Below are 13,458 nucleotides of genomic sequence, written 5' to 3'. Positions count from 1 at the left end.
CGTGGGGTTATGAGATTTGGGAAGAAAGGCAAGCTAAGTCAGAAGTTTATAGGGCCTTATGAGATCTTAGAGCGCGTTGGGGAAGTTGCATATCGTCTGGCTTTACCAGCTGCGTTAGAGAGAGTGCATAACGTGTTTCATGTATCGCAGCTGCGGAAGTATGTGAGTGACCCGTCACATGTATTAGAGGCAGAGAGCTTAGAGCTAGATGAGTCCTTATCATATCTTGAGGTGCCTAAGCAGATTCTTGACCGAAAGGTTAGGAAGACTAGGAGTGGCGAGACAGTTTTGCTTAAGATCCTTTGGTCTAACCACGAGACTGAGGAAGCTACATGGGAGCCAGAGGAAGCTATGAAAGAGCGTTACCTTTTTCTTTTTGATCAGGTATGTATGGTTACGGGGACGTAACCTTGTTTCTTTTAGGGGGGTAGAAGATGATCGCGAACAGTTTTTTTTAAGAGTTTTATACCCCTTTTTGTATGTTGTGTCGGTATGTTTGTCGGGATGAGTTGGGGTTAGTAACATCTTTTATGTTGAATTTTGTTTTGGTTGTTGAGTCGGGAGTGTTATGGGAGTACCTTTGTTTAGTAGTGGTTTGAACTTCGGGGACGAAGTTCTTTTTAAGGAGGGAAGACTGTAATACTCCGTATTTATGAGTCTTTGGGTACTCTATCGAGTAGGCCTTACTCTGTCGAGTAATGTTAAGTTGCGTTTTAGAAAAGTTTCTGACCTGTTGGGTACTCGATCGAGTAACTAGGATACTCGATCGAGTAAGGGGGTACTCGATCGAGTACCTTGGGTACTCGATCGAGTAGCCGGTTTACGGGGAGTTTTTCTCGGGTTTTGTTAATTATGCGATTAAGATATATAACCTTCGTCGTCATCATTCTAAACACTTTTGCAAAACCTAAATTACTGTTAAAGAGAGAAAGCAAGTACGTTCTTAATCCTAATCGCATCGTTAGCAATTCCCGGAGTTTGGAAGGTCGGTTCTCATCGTTGGTTATACCGTTGAGATCCTTGCGTCGAGGGTAAGATCTATGTACCCTTTTTGTTGTCTTTCCTTTGATTTGGTTAAACCCTAATATAGGGATTTGGGGGTTTTTGAGTAGTATGTGATTTGGTAGCATTTGTATGTTGTATGATAGGAGGAGGTTTCATAGAGGAAGCTTTTTGATACGATGAGTAGAGACCGTCGATTGTGTGCTTTCCGGTGGGATTTCTACTCAAGTATTAGTCCCATAATGGGATGATTGTTGATGTGTTGAGATTGATCGTTTGATATAGTAATTGTATTGTGACGGTTGTGATTGTGATTGTGATTGTTGTCTGTGGTTCTCGAGGCGTGTCCTCGGCTGAGTGGGGTCACTTGCGGGAGTGGCTTCACGCCCTAGTTTCGCCTTCTGTGGAACCCGCCACAGAAGGGATGTGCACATTAATGGACAGGGTTATCGCTCACTATGAGGAGCGGGGATTTGGTGGGTACGGTGCGGTCCCCCCTGGCGTGGTGGGTCCCGTGTGGACGATCGGTGATTGAGATGATTGGAATTGGTGTGGTTGTGTGTGTGACGGTTAAGTCATGTCTGTTTATCTTATTGTTGATATATATTGAGTTATGTGATTAATCGACCCGGTTGTTGTTTTGTAAACTGCGGTGATCCATTCGGGGATGGTGAGCAGATATTGAGCGGGTATGAGATGAGTCTTGGGATAGGGATTGCCACGATATGATGATACAAGTCTTCATTTGTAGCTTAGTAGTTTCTTTACATTTCGATTAGAACGAGAAATGATCGGTTTGAGAACATGTATTATACTTTTGGTTTTGGTTTTGAGAATTGTAATCCTTCACTAAGTATTTCCATTTAAACGTTGTTTCTTTATTGTTTATTTGATTATCATTGCCTCGGGTAACCGAGATGGTAATGTCTTCATACCTGAGTGGTCCTGGTAAGGCACTTGGAGTATGGGGGTGTTACAGGTTCGGCTAATTACACATCTTTTCTTTGCGGATGATTCGGTTTTCTTCTTCAAGGATAAAGGGGATACGGTGACCCGCTTGGTGCAACTCATCAAGGATTATTGTGAAGCGTCTGGTCAAAGGTTAAATGTGGATAAATCAGGGATACTCTTCAGCCTGAGTACTACCCTGGTTAAAGCGCAAAGAATTATGAAAGCCTTCAATATCAGGAAGAACAATGGTATTGGGAAATATCTGGGTATCCCGGCGGAATTTAAAGAATCAAAACAGGGCATCTTCAATGCACTTATTGATCATGTCACCAGACGCATCTCTTCGTGGAATGGGATTTTTCACTCACCAGCAGGACGCCTTACTCTGATTTCATCGGTTCTATCCAATCTCTCAAATTACTTTCTATCGGTCTTCAAAGTTCCGGTAAGTGTGGCAAAAAAGATTAATTCTATTTTGGCACAATTTTGGTGGACGGGATGTAAGATGGGGAATAATATCCACTGGTGCAGCAAAAACTTCCTAAGCTTGCCAAAGAGTGCGGGTGGGTTAGGCATACGTAATGTAAAATGCCTTAACCAAGCTCTACTAGCCAAACTTGGATGGAGAATTGTTTATGAGAGTCATCTCTTTTTTGCAGGATCTTCAGACAAAAGCTTTTTGGGACTCAAGTAGTACTACAGGGTATGACACCTATCAGGGGTACTGGATGTTCGTGGGGCATACGTAGTATTTTGCATGGGCTCTCAATTGTTATGGAAAATATTGGTTGAAAGCCTGGTCTTGATTCGAGGGTAAATGTCTGGACAACGAGATGGGTGGGGGGAGAGCGACCGGAGCCTAGGAATGAATGGCTAAACCAAAGTAATGGTCATCTTGCTAACTTACAGGTTAGGAACCTTCTCCAACCTGATGGTAGCTGGAATAAAGACTTCATAGAGGGCATGTTCACGGAGGAATGGGTTGCACGGATCATTGCTATACCGAAGTGTGAAATGCGAATGGGTGATAGGGTCTACTGGCCACGCACAACGTCGGGCATTTACACGGTAAAGAGTGGGTATGGTCTCATCTTCGAAGAACATATGATTAATGCTGGTACTGTAAAGGATAACGGTAGACTAAATGATCGAGGTCGGCTTTTTTGTCGAAAAATGTTATGGAAATTACCAGTGCCACAAATGTGGAAAATTCTTATATGGAAAATTATTACCAATGTGATACCGACTGGGCAAGAGTTTTCCAAGCGAAATATTGAAGTGGACTTCTTCTGTGGTATGTGTAAGGGGGACCAACGAGTCATGGAAACCTCTGAGCATCTCTTTAGGGATTGTGGTTTTTCAAGTAGAATCTGGGCAGGCTCGTTCCTAGGCATACGAGTAGAGGGTGCTAGAGGCACTCCCATATCTGATTGGATTTATGACTGGATGCATTATTTGAGCAAACGAGAGGAGGGGATGTGCCAGGTGATACATTTTGTGGCTGTCTTGTGGGGTCTGTGGACTTTGAGAAATAGAATAAAATTCCAGGATCAGGTTGTGCACTCGCATTTGATCACGAATATGTTCTATAATGTCGTTGGGGAGAGAGCGCAAATCTTGTGCAATGATCTGGCTTCAAAACAGACTCGGAGTGACAGGCGAATTGAGGAAGAGGGATCGTCCCAAAGGGAACTTATGGCTATTCGCAATGGCAATCCTGTGCACATTCTAGGTCAGCCGGCTGGATGTGCTGTGATACGAGTAAAAGTGGATGCTAGTTGGGCCCGGACCTTTGATGCGGCCTTCGGGTGGGTTGCGTATGATGATACGGGACAGGAACTGGGTCGAAGGCAAGTGCGCACCAGGGCAGAATCACCGCTGCAGGCTGAAGCGTTGGGCGTCCGTGATATCGTGGAATGGGCACGAGAGGAGCGGATTTATCATCTGGACATCTCATCGGATTGCTTGCAACTTATCAATCAAATAGCAGAGGTTGACAGGGATAGCCATATGATTGAAGGGATCTTGGAGGACATTCGGGGCGCTTTTAGCTTTTTTCATTGTTTATGCTTTAGTTTTCTTCCGAGACATTTAAATGGCCTCGCGCATAGCTTAGCTAAGCAGGCCATTAAACTGTGAAATCTTCATTTACAGCTGTCAAAAAAAAAAAAAAAAAAAAAAAAAAAAAAAAAAAAGTTTAGTTTTGCATATTTTTTGGAACTCTAGCACACAAACGCAGGAACATTGCATATATAAAGAGAATCCTCAGTTTTCAGTGAGTTGTGAAGCTAAAAGGAGCTGGATGGTGTGATGATATTCTTGAGTTGAGTAGCTACGTCCACCATCGTTGGCCTACTTTCTTGGTCGTTAGCTAAGCAGCTGAGGGCGAGCTCCACTAATGCTTTCAATTGGCGGTCAAAGTGCTCATCTGCAACTGGTCCATTTTTATTGATTGTTGGATCTACAACATCATCGAGGCACTTAACTTCACGACATTCACTCACCCATTCTACTAAATCAAAACGGCTTCGTTGAATATAGGAACGATGGGAACATCCTGTCAAGAGAAAAAGAAGAATTCCATCAAAAGCAAACACATCTAAACTCTTGGTCACCCTGCCAGATCTCAAATATTCAGGTGCAATAAAGTAGTTGCTTACCCCTATTACCATATCATCGACATGTTTTTTACCCTCTGGAATTGAAATAGATAAGCCAAAGTCTGATAATCTGGCAGAATTATCTTGGTCTAAGTAGACATTTCCAGGTATCAATCCTCTGTGTATAATAGGTCGGCGAAAGGCAGTGTGCAGATAGGCAACTGCATGAGCAATCTCCCACGCAATTCTTAGCCTGTCCTTCCACTCTAGTGTCTCATTGCTTTTCCCCTTCTTGTAATTAGTTATCCGATCCATAAGGTTTCCCTTTTCTTCCCACTCATAAACCAGAACAGGATGGTTTGTGTGGAGACAGTACCCTAGAAGCCTATGGGCATTCCTATGAGTACCCATTTGTATGGCGACGGCAATTTCACGACACGCACACGCTAACGTGACTTCATTATTATAATGGAAATCAATACAATATATCTTAACCAGGACCGATTTCCCATTCCAAACGCCTCTGCAACTCTTATTATTGATGGAGGCCGATATATAATATATGTTTACATTCATAGAGTTGAGATCGTCAACTGAGAAGCAGCGGATGGAGTTGGTCTTGCCATCAAACAAGGAAATCCTCTCCTCAAGTAGTGTTTCCCCATTTTTAATAAAATTTTCTTCATTTCCCCTGAATCGATAAATGTCTCTTCCCTATATTAACCATAAACATATACACATCAAGCATGATAAAGAATATTAGCGTTTTTGATAAAACTTGCCAGTTAGGAAATTATAGAACTAACCTGTGGCTGCTGGAGCTTACAATTACTCAACAAGATTTGAAAGATGTCCGTTAGTTTCATGAGGAATCACAGCTGGAGCTAACTAACTTGGAAGTTATACCTCATAACTATCATTGGTAGGGAAGTATCATGATAGCCAACAACAGTTGGCGTACAAAACGGGCAACTGGTTAGGAAAAACAGATACTTCCGTTCGATAACGTCTTTTATGTCCGATATTGTGGCATCATCTGTCAAATAACGTGCCCATGTCCAATAATTGTGTCAGAGACCAGAATTCAGATCATTAAGTGGTGTCAGGACACAGACCAATATCACAACAGAATCAAATACTACATCATAAGCTGCAGGAAGTTCTATAAAAGAAATAAGGAGCCATCGAAGATAATGCGTGCTTACGTGTTGGTTCGAAATTGGGACTCTGTCACAAATCTCTAAGGCATAATTAGTTAGCATTTACTTGAGACAAAATACCCCTCAACTGGGGGGTTAACAACGACAACAATAATCGCGCTTTAATTTCAAGTTCATATGGGGTTTGCTAACTTTAATTATAATCACTCAACACCGATGATGGGTGGTAGCATTAGCAATGACCCAATGAGGGACACACTAGGTATTCCAAGGTAGGTGTAACTTGGAGTAAGAATGTTAAGTTGAACACAATTCGAGTGAAATAACCTAGTTCAATAAAGCTCTAGAGGGAGACTCCAGAAATTTTCATTGGAAATGATGGATTCGAGAGTGAAAATTTATTGTTAATATAATACTCCCTCTGTCCCGGTTATTTGCTTACCTATTCCATTTATAGGTGTCTCATTCATTTGTTTACTTTTCTATATAGGGAATATTTTTGAAGGACCATTGTCCACTTATCACTCAATAACACCACCCACACATGGCCCCATCGTCTCCCCTTGGTCTTTGTGCCAGAACAAAAGGTAAACAAATGACTGGAGGGAGAATATTATAAAATTTTGATAATATGTAGTGGCAACTGGCAACTTAGTACAAAACTCAATGTGACCACAAATATGGTATCTGAAATTAACAAGTGGGAAAAACAATTGATGTAGCTACATACCAAAACCTAATTTATGTCAAAGAAAGCCTGACAGTCCAATGTTGTTGTTCATCCTTATGATTGTTTGCATTGTGACATTGTCCCTTATATGTTGTCAGTTGTAACTGATTAATCTTACAAGGTTCTGTTTTCACCTCCCCTAGTAAACAAGAATGGGATTGTTCGATTTGAGGGAGCGCACTGCCTCTCCATAGCGTAAATATCATTACTGCTAGTTTATGAGACGATCCTATAATATGAGTCCTAGAGCGATCGAGACAACAACAATGACTCCCACAAATTGTAAAGGTAAAGGGGGGTCGGATGTACACACCTTATATGCTTTTTTCATATAACATACTGTAAGAAAAAAAAAATGTAGGCGAATTAAGAAATAACTACAGGTAATACACATGAATAATCATCACGAAATCGGAGACTCAACCATGATTAACAAAAATGCATGAATAATAAATACATGATCATAATGGGATAAAAGACCAAGTTGATTAGAAGTAGCAGGAACATGAAGAAATACACTAACCTGTTAAAGGGGTCAACTATGAGTCAAGAAGCGTTGCAGTTTTGTAGGGGTGGGTAGAGGTGCCTTAATTTCAATGGGTTATTGTGTCTTGTGTGTATTTGGTTTGAATAGATGACTTAGAGGTGGCGTGGTTGTCTTTTGCATACTTTTCAAACTACCTTCAAAATCATAATTGTCTACTTTGATTGACTTGTATAATTAAGTTTGGCTGGTAAATGAGTATGAAAATTAAAGGAAAACTCTCTTAAATAGCTGAAGAAGAAGAAGGACAAGTTTCACCATATTTTTCCTTCAACTACATCGTCAATTTTGTCCACTTGTCATCTAATAATTGACCCATTCCCCTTTCCTTGGTCTTTGTGCCAAAACCAAAGACAAAGATTATAAGCAGTAAAATTGATGTATATGTGATTATGAGTTTCGTGGAAATACGGAGTGTAACTGCGTACCCAATAGGCCAATACCCATATTTATACTCTCCAAGTCTCCACTCAATTAGTCAAAACTCAAAAGGTATGTTATTCCCAAGAGAATAGTCATTGAGAGTTTAAATTGATTAAAAAAGTCCAGTTAGGCCCTGTTCTTTTGGACTTAAAGTTGCTGAACTTAACTTAATTTTTCTGAACTTAACTTAATTTTGCTGAATTTAACTTATTTTTGCTGAACTTTTCTGAACTTAATTTTTCCAACTTAATTTTCTTTAACTTTTCGAACTTAATTTTCTTTAACTTTCTTTGAACTTAACTTATAATAGCTTAACTTTTCTAAATTAAAATAATCTTACTTAAATTAACTTAATTTAATTTCACTTAATACTACTACTACTACTACTACTACTACTACTACTACTACTACTACTACTAATAATAATAATAATAATAATAATAATAATAATAATAATAATTCCCTTCAAAAAAATAATAATAATAATATTTAATAATAATAATAATAATAATAATAATAATAATAATAAAGAAATATAACTAAAACCACAAATAAAGATTATAAAATACTTTATTTATATAAGTTAATATTTTCGTACACATTACCTAATACATAAAAATAAAAAGTAAATCACATTACTTTTTTTTTTCTTTCTAATCATCTAGTTCCATATTATCATCTTCCTCGTCACTTTCTTCATCTTCATTTGAGCTCACCCCGTCAAATCCATTGCCTCGCCAAATATTCTTGACTATGTTATTTCGCACCTTGTACATAGCTTTTTTCCGCTTCTTATCAAACATGCCTAAATCTTTTGTCCCTAGAACGTTCTCATGTTGTATAACAGGTATCCCATGAGTGTGCATCCGTATATAATTATGAAGTGTGAAATTAGAAACAATAATGGACATTTGATACTTAGGTGACATTTGAGGCATAACTTTTAATACCTTCCACATTTTTTTCAATTGACCAAATGTCATTTCAACTTTCATTCTCAATGATGAACATCGGTATTAAAATGCTCTAACATACCTTCGGGGGATAGGTAAGAATTCGCTTTAAATAAATGTTTTTTTTTTGAAAAAATTATATAGAATAATAATTAATCTCGGATTGTTTATACAACAGATTTGAACGAAAATTGTATCTATTTTTTAAAACTCGTCAATATTATGAAACTTATTATTCTGCTTAACTTTTCCGAACTTAATTTTGCTGAACTTTTCTGAACTTAATTTTGCTGAACTTAATTTTGCTGAACTTTTCTGAACTTAATTTTGCTGAACTTAACTTAACTTAATTTTGCTGAACTTTTCTGAACTTAACTTAATTTTGCTGAACTTAACTTATAGAGAGTGACTTTAAGTCCAAAAGAATAGGGCCTTAAAAAGACTAATAAAGTCATAGGCAGAAAGATTATGGTATATCTTCTATATGCGAGTCATCTTAGTTTTACAAGGAAATCGATCTGAAATAACCTTGCAAAATGCATAATTGAGGTGACGTCAATACATGAATCATAGTATTGAATATCGGTTTTAGCAATTATTGTTCGATATCATTTACTGCGGTTTTATCTCGCTGAATGCGACCTATATCACCTTGAATATGATCATAGTTTCTGGAGTAAAATAAAGCACATGAAGAAATTCCCCTTCTTTTAATTCTTACACAGGTGACAGTGTTCCTATAGAACAGCATAAACAATCCTAAATTCTTATTCTTCTATTCTACTGAAATACAGCTTATACCGGACTAGAAGTTTCACTAATCAGTTTGCCCAGTTGACTTTTTTTTTTTTTTTTTTTTTTTTTTTTTTTTTTTTTTTTTTTTTTTTTGCTTTGTATAACAAAACACCTGAAATAGTTTATCAGCGTCATAAAAAGAGCCTGAAAACTAAAAAAGAATAACCAAACTTCATATGCTATTGCGCAAACAACAAACAGTTGATCAGACTGAATAGCTCAATTCATAACAGAGTACAGAAAATGGGGTTCATCAAGATAGTCTAGAGCAAAAACTCAGGAATATTGCATAGCTAGAGTTCAGAGACAGAGAGAAACCTTAAAAGTAAGAGAGTTGTGGAGCTAAAGAGGATAAGACGATGAAATGATGAATTCCGCGAGTTAAGTAGCCACGTCCATCGTCTTCAGACTTCAGCTGAGCAGGTTAGGCAAGATTGACTATTATATTCAGTTGGTGCTGAAAATGCTCATCAGCAACACATCCATTTATAGCAAAAGGGATGGATCTAAATAATCATCCAGGCAGTTGGCTTCACCACATACGCTCTCCACACTACTAAATTTACATTTGACGAATCAAGTCTCTTTGTATGGATTCCAGATATCTCCTATGCATTTTCACTTTTCAGTCCACTGAGCGCTGATAAAACAAAACAAAACAGTTTGTGTTGAGACAGCATCCTGGAAGCCTATGCATGCAAGTATGTAACTATAAGTATCCATAAATAAAGTGCTTTAGTTTTTGCATATTTACTAGAACCCTAGCACAAAAACACAGGGAAAGTTGCATAGATAAAGAGAATCCTCGACCTTCGGTGAGTTGTGGAACTAAAAGGAGTCGGATGATGTGATGATATTCTTGAGTTGAGGTGCTATGTCCACCATCGTTGGCCTACATTCTTGGTCTTCAGCTGAGGGCAAGCTCTATTGCTTTGAGATGGCGGTCAAAGTGCTCATCTGCAACTGATCCAATTTAGAGATTGTTGGATCTACAACATCACTGAGGCAGGTAACTTCACGACATTCACTTACCCATTCTACTAAACTAAAACGGTTGTGTGGAACATAGGGATTACAGGACCGTCCCGTCAAGAGTACAAGTAAAATTCCACCAAAAGCAAAGACATCTAAACTTTTCGTCACCCTGCCAGATGTCGTATATTTGGTGCAATATAGTTGTTAACCCCAATCATCATATCATCGACATGCTTTTACCCTCTGGAATTGAAATAGATAAGCCAAAGTCTGAGAATCTGGCATAATTGTCTTGGTCTAAGTATACATTTGCAGGTATCAAGCCTCTGTCTATAATAGGCCGGCGAGAAGCAGTGTGCAGATAGGCAACGGCATGAGCAATCTTCCATGTAATTCTTAGCCTGTCCTTCCACTCTACTGTCTCTTTGCTTTGCCCCTTGTAATTGGTTATCCAAAAATTGTGTCAGCAACCAGAATGTAAACTATTAAGTACTGTCGGACACAAACAAATATTATAACAGGATGAAAGCCTAGATCACAAGCTGCAGGAAGTCCTTTAAAAGGATGTAGGCAGCCATCAAGGACAATGCTGACCTGTTGTTTTGACTCTACCTCACAAATCTCTAAAGCATAATCGTTAACATCTACATTTTACTTGAGACAGGATACCCAATGCGCACCGAAGGTAGCGGCTGCGGGTTCCCTCGTTATCCATAAAAAATTAATTTTTGATAATACATGTAGTTAAGCGTTTGATTTCCAACTTAGTACAAATCTCATTGTGATATGTTATCTGAAATTAACAAGCAAAAAGCAATTGATATGGCTAAAACCCAAAACTAATTTATTAAAGAAAGCTTGACAACCCATATATCCTTCGAGATTAATATATGTATAAGGATGATGAACTTGAACGAGTTTGACGGAGCACTTCATAAATCATAGCGTTCAACTACCAAGGGTTTGCTTGGGATGACGGTAACTGTTACAAGAGTATAAGAGCTTAAAACAAGAAGAAATATGAGGAGATTGGTCGCAGTAAAGGTGAAAAGATGATTTGAAGTAATTATTACCCTATCTGGAGTAATGCTAGGGAATTGAAAATTATTCGTGGAACATAAGGAGTAACTATTAGTCTCCCTTCCTCAATTCTACCTTGCACCACCACTACTTTCCTCCAATTTCTACTTCCTACATTTTTTAGTTCACTTAGCTCTATTAATCTAGTACTAACTTATGAGACAACCCTATAGTATGAGACAACAACAAGAAAAGTAGTACTACCTCCGTCCTTGTCATTTCTTTACCTATTCTATTTTGGGTGTCTCCGTCAATTGTTTACCTTTCTATTTTGGGAATATTTTTGATGAACAATTTGATCATCCACACTCAATTTGGTCCACTTGTCATCAAATAATTGGTCCTCTCCTCTTTCCTTGGTATTTGTGCCAAAATCAAAGGTAAACGAATGACTGGGGCGGGGGGAGTATATCATAATGGAAAAAAAAAAACTAGAAAAATACTTCTTTTATGTAACCTATGATTTTGTTTGAAGGCTTGATATTTCATGATAATGACATATATATTAAAGCCACAATCCGAATGAAGAGAATAATCTGTAACAAGATAAACTTGTTTTCTACAATCATGGAGTTGAGAATTGAGATCACCAAACTAGAAACAACAAATGGGTTTGGTCCTAATATTCTTTAGTAGGAGTAATACTTCTTCATTCTTAGTAAGATTTTCATTTGTCCTCTACAAAATAAGCATTTGTTACTTCCCTAAATCAACCATAGAAAACCGATCTGTAATAATTAATAATAAGCATTTACAACTAATGCACAACGGCACACATCTACAAGTAATCCCCATGAATAATTTATCATCAAGTTGGAGACCCAACCATGATTAAGAAAATGAATTACATGATCATAATAACATAAAAGATTTAGCAGTTCAAGTTGCACGAAGTTTATAGAAAGCGACCATCACGAAATATACTAACCTGCTAAAGGGGTCAACGATCAGACAGAAAGCATTGCAGAAAGCATTGCTCAGATACTTGGTTTCTAATATTCTTTGGGTTACTGTGTGAATTTGGTTTCAATTAATGATTTAAGAGGTGTATGTGGTTGTTTCTTTTCTGCAAACATGTCAAAGTACCTAAAAAAGTAAAAAAGTCGTAAAAGACCAACTCGATATATATAGTTTGATTGACTAAATATGTTCGATTAATAATTGAGTATCATTATCTTTTCTCTAATTACTCAGCCCAACAGACTTCACTTCTTCTTGCACTGTACAAAGAAACAGCTGAAAAATTATATCGCGTAAACATACAGCCTGAAAACTTCAAACAAACAAGCAAACTCTATATGCTAATGCGCAAACAGTTGACGAGATTGCATAGCCCGAGTACATAACAAGGGTTCATCAAAATACCTAGCATAAAAGCTCAGAAAATTTGCATAGATAAAGTGCAGAGATAGAGAGAAACCTTGAAATTTAAGAGAGTTATGGAGTGAAAGTGGATGAGACGATGAGATTATTGTGCTGAGTAGCCAAGTCCAATCCTTAAATTCTTCGTCTTCAGCTAAGCGGGTTAAGGACTATTGCCTTCAGTTGGCGCTGAAAATGCTCATCAGCAATAGGCCCATTTGTATTACGAGCTGGATCTACAATATCATCCAAGCAGTTGGCTGGTTGGCTGGACGACATTCACTGACTACTCTACTAATCTAGACAAGCCTTGATCCGTTTCATAAAGGAAAACGGCAGAGTCTTTTGTTGTACAAGAATGTGCCAAAGGCAAAGACATCTGAACTCTCCGCCACTCCGCCAGATTTCCCATAATCAGGTGTAACATAGCCTATTGTCTCATTATTATATCTTCCACATGCTTTTCATCCTATTAAATTGATATGGAGGAGCAGATAATATGGCATTATCATTTTGGTCCAAGGAAGCATTTAACAGATTCAAGTGTCAGTGTATAATAAGTAAGAGGCTGGTGAATTCTCAATTACTATGGATTTCTGCAATCTCTCATGCATTTTCTGCCCATTGATAAACCAGAATAGGACAGTTTATGTAGAGACAGCGGCCTAGAATCCTATGTACGTTCCTACGAGGGCACGAGGCTAAGAGTATCCATTGCTACTATTGTTGTTAGACCTGGAAAAACCAGCCCTGTAGCACTGACCCGCTGACCTGCCGACCAAAAATTGGCGCAAGTTGCAGAATCCGATTGTTACCAAAGTCTGAATTGACCCAATCCGACCCAAAGTCAAGCCACGCTTTGTTAGACCCATAATCAACTCGC

The 13,458-nt window shown here is 38.2% G+C and overlaps 2 protein-coding genes and 1 long non-coding RNA gene across 7 annotated transcripts; 1 reads left to right on the top strand and 2 right to left on the bottom strand.

The window, feature by feature from the left end:
• The first annotated feature begins 1,966 nt into the window (after positions 1-1,966).
• On the top strand, positions 1,967-4,092 carry LOC141607461 (uncharacterized). The gene is made up of 3 exons (XM_074426811.1): positions 1,967-2,398; positions 2,613-2,687; positions 2,863-4,092. The coding sequence occupies exons 1-3, from the start codon at positions 1,967-1,969 to the stop codon at positions 4,090-4,092; spliced, it is 1,737 nt and encodes a 578-aa protein (XP_074282912.1).
• LOC141605512 (non-functional pseudokinase ZED1-like) lies at positions 3,594-7,518 on the bottom strand. 4 transcript variants are annotated; one of them, XM_074424326.1, is made up of 4 exons: positions 6,967-7,518; positions 5,360-5,589; positions 4,614-5,267; positions 3,594-4,510 (listed from the first exon to the last, which is right to left on the bottom strand). In XM_074424326.1, exons 2-4 carry the CDS (start codon positions 5,417-5,419, stop codon positions 4,466-4,468), a joined length of 759 nt encoding a protein of 252 aa, XP_074280427.1. In that variant the 5' UTR covers positions 5,420-5,589; positions 6,967-7,518; the 3' UTR covers positions 3,594-4,465. The 4 variants fall into 4 exon arrangements, with proteins under 4 accessions (XP_074280427.1, XP_074280425.1, XP_074280426.1 ...); XM_074424324.1 differs by adding an exon at positions 6,757-6,782 and having other exon boundaries at positions 3,594-5,267; positions 5,360-5,431; positions 6,967-7,253; XM_074424325.1 differs by having other exon boundaries at positions 3,595-5,267; positions 5,360-5,431; positions 6,967-7,253.
• A 1,802-nt stretch (positions 7,519-9,320) lies between these two features.
• On the bottom strand, positions 9,321-12,626 carry LOC141605511 (uncharacterized). Of its 2 annotated transcripts, XR_012526374.1 has the most exons (3): positions 12,142-12,626; positions 9,969-10,569; positions 9,321-9,798 (listed from the first exon to the last, which is right to left on the bottom strand). It is a non-coding gene; the product is annotated as an uncharacterized LOC141605511 (long non-coding RNA). The 2 variants fall into 2 exon arrangements; XR_012526373.1 differs by lacking the exon at positions 12,142-12,626 and having other exon boundaries at positions 9,969-12,130.
• Positions 12,627-13,458: the final 832 nt, after the last annotated feature.

Source organism: Silene latifolia, chromosome 10 (assembly GCF_048544455.1).
Source record: "Silene latifolia isolate original U9 population chromosome 10, ASM4854445v1, whole genome shotgun sequence".
In the NCBI taxonomy this organism is placed as follows: domain Eukaryota; kingdom Viridiplantae; phylum Streptophyta; class Magnoliopsida; order Caryophyllales; family Caryophyllaceae; genus Silene; species Silene latifolia.
Note: the sequence above shows the minus strand (reverse complement) of the source record. Positions and strands in the feature narration are given on the sequence as shown.

What these genes read in the sequence shown, in the direction of transcription:
- LOC141607461 (XM_074426811.1), top strand. Translation starts at nt 1,967, where the DNA reads ATGGGGGTGTTACAGGTTCGGCTAATTACACATCTTTTCTTTGCGGAT. An exon ending in TATCGGTCTTCAAAGTTCCG is followed by an intron (nt 2,399 to 2,612) that starts GTAAGTGTGGCA and finishes TCTTTTTTGCAG; the next exon opens with GATCTTCAGACAAAAGCTTT. An exon ending in ATCAGGGGTACTGGATGTTC is followed by an intron (nt 2,688 to 2,862) that starts GTGGGGCATACG and finishes GCTAACTTACAG; the next exon opens with GTTAGGAACCTTCTCCAACC.
- LOC141605512 (XM_074424324.1), bottom strand. Translation starts at nt 5,419, where the DNA reads ATGAAACTAACGGACATCTTTCAAATCTTGTTGAGTAATTGTAAGCTC. An exon ending in GTAAGCTCCAGCAGCCACAG is followed by an intron (nt 5,268 to 5,359) that starts GTTAGTTCTATA and finishes TGGTTAATATAG; the next exon opens with GGAAGAGACATTTATCGATT.